We start from the raw sequence: 6,782 nt of genomic DNA, 5'->3' as shown, positions 1-6,782 counted from the left end.
CGGCTTGACATTGTAGTTCTTCATCCATTGTCCTGTGAAGATCCATTTCCCATGGCACCCCGAGATAACAAAATACCCAACCCAGAAACTCTGAGACCTCATAACCCAACATCCTGCTGCGCAGAGCAAGGACTGAGCTTGGGCCCAGGGAGCTGCCCGCGGGGCATCCAGAACCCCCCCCCCCCCGGTCCGTGTCTCCCCTCATGGACCGAGGACTGAGAGATGGCACCTGCCATCCTGGCTCTCTCCTGTCTGGATCCTCTGGGCACCCCCTCTCCGGCCCCACCCCACCCCAAAAAAGTAACTTTGCATTTTCCCAGTGTGGAAGGAGGCCGGCAGGGCCCCCACCCCCACCCCCGGGGTCCCAAGGATGGCCGTGCAAGTCCAGGACGGGTGGAGACGCGGCTGCCACCTTTGGCAAGAACCAGACTTGTCACCCCACACACCCTGGCCTTAGCCCTGGGCACCCTGCTAATGAGTTCATTCCAGAATACAGTGAGATCGGAGCGGGGAGGGGAGTGGCGAGGGGGGAGGACGCTGCCAGCACTCGGGTCACCCCCTTCCTAAACTCAAGGCCCAAAGGTCCTGCGCCCCTGCGCCATGGGGGTCCCCCTTGGGGAGAGCCTGGAGTGCCACTGAGTCCCACTGCCTGCACCCAAAACCTAGGGCTGAGGGTCCTCCCAGCTCTGGCCTCCGCCTCGCGGCCGCCCAGGGGACCGGCCGTTCCGGGGGTGGGGGGGTCCTCTGGGGACTTGGGGAGGTTGGAGGCCAGAGGCTCCGCGGGCTGGGGAGGCCGGGCGCTCCGCCCGCAGCGCTGGGGAGCCGCCCCTCGGTGACTTTCTCAATCGCTCGGGGGAGGGGAGGCGGGGTGCGGGGTGCGGTTAAAAGGCGCCGCTGGCCCACACAGGTGTGGACGACCCGCAGCGCCCGGCGCGCTCCGCTGTCCCGGAATCGCAGGCCAGTCGGCGGCGCTCCAGTCCGCACCAGCCCCGGCCCGGGCCCCAGCCCCAGCCCCAGCCCTGTGCCAGCGCCCTGAGCCGCCGCCCCGGGCTCCGCGCCGACCACCCAGCCCCGCTGTGCGCGCCCTCCTGACGCAGGTGAGCCCCCCAGTCCGTGCGCCCAGGTCCCCGCGGTGCGTCCATCGCCCGATCGCCTCACCGAGGCGGCCGAAGCTGGGAGACTCGGGTAGGGAGGGATACTGGGCAACGATCAGACGCGGGGTGCCCGGCCATATGGTCCCAAGAGAACGCACGGAGCCCACCCCCCCTCGCTAATACACCTGCCCCCCCCCCCGGGGGCTAGATGAGGGGTACCGATGCCAGCACGGATTTCTAAGGAGAGCGTCTTGGGCCCGAGCCCTGGAATTCACTTGGGGCGCTAGGGACGGGACGTGGAGGCACAACCCGGAGCTAGAAATGGGGGGTTCGGGACCCGCGCGCGCGCGCGCCCGCGCGTCAAAGCAGAAAAAAAAAAAACGGGGCTCCGCCGGCCGACGCGAGGGAACCTGCCTGTCGCCTACATTCTTTTCGGGAAAATTCTTCCAGTCACCTTGATGCCACAAAAAAAGTTTAAAATTAACCGAAAGCTTAGGAAGGAAACAGTTTGGCCGGTTGCGCAGACGCGTCCACGAGTGGCGAGCGACCTTTACCTCCCGGCGCGGCCTCGGCGCGGGCCGGGGTGCTGCCACGACCTGAACTCACTTGCATGGGGACCTAGCGGGGGGAGGGGGGGCTGGCTTCCATCCGGGCCAAGATTTTGGTTGTTTTTCTTTCTCCTGGGCACTTTGAAAGGGTTGACTTCCAGGCACCAGCTGGAAGGAAAGCTGGTGCTTGCTAGGACGCTGGATCTCAGGTGAGGTGGGGAGTCCCTCGGTGCTCCTCGCTGGAGGCCAGGAATAAGTGCGGTCCCCCAGCACAGCTTCCATCCAGCTTTCCCCACTTTGGAAGATGGGCTGGGATCCTTCTGGAACCACCTTGGGCGGAGGGAGAGCAATAAACCCATTCGTTTGCCCTCAGGACTCCGTTTTGAAACGGTGTTGGCTAAGTCAGTCCCAGTTTCGGGCATTTGTGGCAAGGGTGGAGAGCTCTGTGGGGGAACAGTTTCTGGAGATGGCCCACCAGTTGGATAAGGGGTGGGTAAGTAAGGGTTTATGGAGGATCCTTTTCATTTTTCGGAGTGGAGTGATTCACCAGCGCCTTCCCTAAAGAACCAGCTCTTCAACCCCACGGAGACAATGTCCCAAGCAATTACAGGGGGCGCCCCCGGGGCAGGTAGGAATCGTAGTATGACCCATCTCCCGGGGTCAGGAGGCTGGGAGGGCAACTCCAATGCTTGCCTAGCCCTTCGTAGGCGATTACTGATCCCCGTTGAGACGCCAATGTTTAATTTAACTGGTTTTCCTGAAAGGACCTTGAGAATTCTCACAGGTGGTTGTACACAGGTGTATAACGTTGTGGTGTGCTCCTGGAGCCCTAGCTACTCAAGAGGCTGAGGCTTGAGCCCCAGAGTACAAAGCCAGCCTGGAAAACACACAAGACTCAGACTCAAAATTAATAGGTACACACACAAAAAAATAAGAATTTTAGATTTAAAAACAGCAAGAAGAGGGCTTACTTGAAACTGTATTTTTTCTTAACTGGTGGTAATTTCACTGGTCTGTGGAAATGTGTGAGAACCTGTTTTGGGTTGTTACAGTTGTTTGGGGATTTTTTATGTGCTCATTCTGGGTCTTGAACTCAGGACCTTAAGTTCTGGCTTGGCTATTTCACTCATGGCTGGCACTCTACCACTAGAGCTACTCTCCGCATCTAGCTGTTTTGTTGGTTCATTGGGGAGAAGAGTCTCTTAGATTTATTTGTCCTGAAATGGCTTTGAACCATGAGTGACCCTCAGATACCAGCTTCTCGAGTAGCAAGGATTAAGGGTGTGAGCCTCCAGCACCCACCCAGCTGAGAAACTAAGTTGGATGGTTTAGAGAAGGCCAGAGGTGTGCCCTCACCCTTCCTTCACCTTTCAGTAACTTTTCCACTTGGTAAATGCCCAAGAAGAAGGAAAAGATTTGATTGCATGAGATGGTTGTGTTAAAAGTCTGAAGGCTGTTGTTTTCCGTGGCTTTGCTATTGGGGACAGTACTGGAATTGAGTTATGAGACCTTTCTCAGGACAACCAGTTCCCCTAAGGGCCTCCAGGATAGTCTGGCTTTAAATGGGTCAGGGCTGAACCTGCTAAACCACTGTTTTTTCCAGCGGTGGTTTGAGTTTTCAAGCTGAATAGGGCGAAGGGAAGTAAGGTTGACTTCACTTCCGTGCATAGCTCTTCTGCCTCCTCTTCCTTCAAGGTGGCATTGAGTGGCATTGGCTCACCCCTGCAGAGCCACTATAGGTAATGAGAGACCTTCGTCCCAAGCCTGCTCAGGAGTCCAGTGGCAAACAGGATACAACTTGCCTAACAGGAGAAGAGCAGGATGCTTTTAAGCAAGAGAAAGAGGATTCATTACAGCTTGGAAGGGGTGGGTAGCAGGTGACTCATCAGAACCTAGGGAGGGAGGGCCTTGTTTAGAAGAGGGCCTGATTGTGACAGACGGGTACAGCTATGAATCAGTGAGGACAGTTCAAACCCTGGCATGAAACAGAAGGCCACTTGCTCATGGAAGATCTTCACTGGTCTGCCCTACACCCACTTTGAATAAGGACTCTGTGACGTGTTCAGCAATTGCGCCAGTAACTAGGAACCACTGGGCAGAATTTCTTTTTTTTTTTTTAATAATGTGCCTTTTTTTTTCCCATACTGAACTTGAACTCTGGGCCTTAAGCTCCCACTTGGCTTTTTTACTTAAGGCTAACACCCTACCACTTGCGCCACACCTCCACTTCTGGCATTTTGCTGATTAACTGGAAATAAGAGGCTCACAGACTTTCTGTTTGAACTGGCTTTGAACCACAATCCTCAGATCTCAGCCTCCTGAGTAGCTAGTATTCAGTGTGAACCACCAGCACAACCATATATCTTTTTTAAAAAGGCTGCTAGCCAGTGCTGGTGGCTCACAGCCTGTAATCTTAGCTACTCAGGAGGCTGAGAGAGATCTGAGAGTCTTGATTCGAAGCCAGCCCAGGCAGGAAACTCCATGAGACTCTTATCTCCAGTTAACCACCAGAAAACCAGAAGTGCAGCTGTGGCTCAAAGTGGTAGAGCACTAGCCCTGAGTGAAAACGCTCAATGACAGAGCTGAGGCCCTAAGTTCAAGCCCCACGACTGACATCAACGACAAAAAAAATACCTTCTAAGTTAAAACCATAGCCTACAATAATAGTTCTCAATTACAGCAATTACAACAGATACTGTAAATGCTAACCAGTCAGTACCAACACACCACTGAGACTATAAACCCACACATAAAACCCCATGCATGCTGACCTTTCTCCACTGAAAGATGATAGGTCCAGTCTGCAACTTTCATACAGAGGAAGGAAACAAAACCCTTGTGAAATGTTAACTTGAGGACTTAAATTCAAGTGTAACCATTGGTAATGACCATTTCACGGCTATATTCTCAGCCTGTAATCCCAACACTCTGGAGACAAAGACAGGAAGGTTGTGAATTTGAAGCCAGCCCCCCCCCCCCAAAAAAAAAAAGAGCTTGGTGCTGGTGCCTCATACCTATAATCGTAGCTACTCAGAAGGCTAAGAGCTGAGGATCCCTGTTTGAACACAGACAGACAGAGAGAAAAGTCCATGAGACCCTTATTTCCAGAAAAAGGCAAGTGGAGGTGTAAACCAAGTAGTAGAGTGTCACCTTTGAGCAAGAAAGCCAGATCAAGGGAGTGAGGTCCTGAGTTCGAGATCCAGCACATTAAAAAATTAATTGAATAACAATTAAATTGTATTAAGAGTCTTTGCAGAGAGACTTGGTACAACACTGTTACAAACTTGGCTTCTTAGGGCAGTCGCAACAAGAGTACTTACCTGCCCACACCCAGAGAAACTCCCCACCTTCTGTGTAGACCAATGACTCCTCTGTTATGTTCATTTATCTTTCCCAGTGTCCACGGCACAGAAGGCAGGATGGATTGGGGTGCGCTACAGACTATCCTGGGAGGCGTCAACAAGCACTCCACCAGCATTGGGAAGATCTGGCTCACCGTCCTCTTCATTTTCCGTATCATGATCCTGGTGGTAGCTGCAAAGGAAGTGTGGGGAGATGAACAAGCCGATTTCATCTGCAACACCCTCCAGCCTGGCTGCAAAAATGTGTGCTACGACCATCACTTTCCCATCTCCCACATCCGGCTGTGGGCCCTGCAGCTGATCTTCGTGTCCACGCCAGCGCTTCTGGTGGCCATGCATGTGGCTTACCGGAGACACGAGAAGAAAAGGAAGTTCATAAAGGGAGAGATCAAGAATGAATACAAGGACATTGAGGAGATCAAAACCCAGAAGGTCCGCATTGAAGGGTCCCTGTGGTGGACCTACACCAGCAGTGTCTTCTTCCGGGTCATCTTTGAAGCTGTCTTCATGTATGTCTTTTACGTCATGTACAATGGCTTCTTCATGCAACGTCTGGTGAAATGTAACGCCTGGCCCTGCCCCAATACGGTGGATTGCTTTATCTCCAGACCCACAGAAAAGACTGTCTTTACTATATTCATGATTGCCGTGTCTGGAATTTGCATTCTGCTCAATATCACAGAATTGTGTTATTTGTTCATTAGATATTGTTCAGGAAAGTCCAGAAAGCCAGTTTAATATCTTGCCAGGCTCTCAGCTAAAAGATTGCATGAAAAGATAAGGGAACTTGGGCTAAGCTATCAAAGCTCAGTCACCAGCATTTCCCAAGACAAAGATTCTCATCTTAAATGCAACCATTTCAAAGTCCCGTGGACCTCACATGAATCACCAGATGTCTCCATGGGGCTCCTTTCCACAAAACTCCAGAACAAAGGCTTCATTCAATGCCTGTATTAGTCTCTATCAAGTTAGTTCCACCAACCCCTGTGCTGGTGGGGGTTATTCCTGTAAGATACTTTCATATTTTAAGTACAAGGCCTTAGCATTTCTCTCTCTCTCTCTCTCTCTCTCTCTCTCTCTCTCTCTCTCTCTCTCTGTCTCTCTCTCTCCAAGAGAGAAAGGCTCTGGTACTAAAGAGGATGCTGAGCAAGTTCAAGTGCCTCCTTTGGGCTGCCCTTTGCCAAGTCTCTCCAATCTAAACAGAGAGAATGATGTTTCTTTTATTTGCTTTGAAAGTTTTAATCTGTAACAATGGACCTAATGCTTCAAGCTCGGCTGTACTTTTTTTTTTAATGAAATCTTTAAAATAGATTCTTTTGATCACAAGATGTTCTAGAAACCCTTATACATTATTCTTATCTCAAAGGCTCAGAATGTGATATGTAAATAACGTGTAATTAGATCTTCTAACTTAATATAAAAGATGGCCCCTTGGTTACTAGAATTGCCCATGTGGTTGAAAGGCAGCCCACTGTATTAATTGTGACGTGTTGTATGCAAAATGTTACAGCCTCTCAAATGAGACAAACTAGGGTCTGGGAATATGGCCTAGTGGCAAGAGTGCTTGCCTCATATACATGAAGCCCTAGGTTCGATTCCCCAGCACCACATATACAGAAAACGGCCAGAAGTGGTGCTGTGGCTCAAGTGGCAGAGTGCTAGCCTTGAACAAAAAGAAGCCAGGGACAGTGCTCAGGCCCTGAGTCCAAGGCCCAGGACTGGCCAAAAGAGAAAAAAAAAAAAAAGATCTCAAATGAGACAAACTAGAAGTTCTTGAT

General features: G+C 51.5%; 1 protein-coding gene across 1 annotated transcript; it reads left to right on the top strand.

Moving 5' to 3' along the window:
- The first annotated feature begins 1,013 nt into the window (after nt 1–1,013).
- On the top strand, nt 1,014–6,516 carry Gjb2 (gap junction protein beta 2). Its single transcript, XM_048341687.1, has 2 exons — nt 1,014–1,097; nt 5,040–6,516. Exon 2 carries the CDS (start codon nt 5,062–5,064, stop codon nt 5,740–5,742), a length of 681 nt encoding a protein of 226 aa, XP_048197644.1. The 5' UTR covers nt 1,014–1,097; nt 5,040–5,061; the 3' UTR covers nt 5,743–6,516.
- Nucleotides 6,517–6,782: the final 266 nt, after the last annotated feature.

This window comes from Perognathus longimembris, chromosome 3 (assembly GCF_023159225.1).
Source record: "Perognathus longimembris pacificus isolate PPM17 chromosome 3, ASM2315922v1, whole genome shotgun sequence".
Taxonomy (NCBI): domain Eukaryota; kingdom Metazoa; phylum Chordata; class Mammalia; order Rodentia; family Heteromyidae; genus Perognathus; species Perognathus longimembris.
The sequence above is the reverse complement of the archived record's forward strand: the minus strand, read 5'-3'. Positions and strand labels throughout refer to the sequence as shown.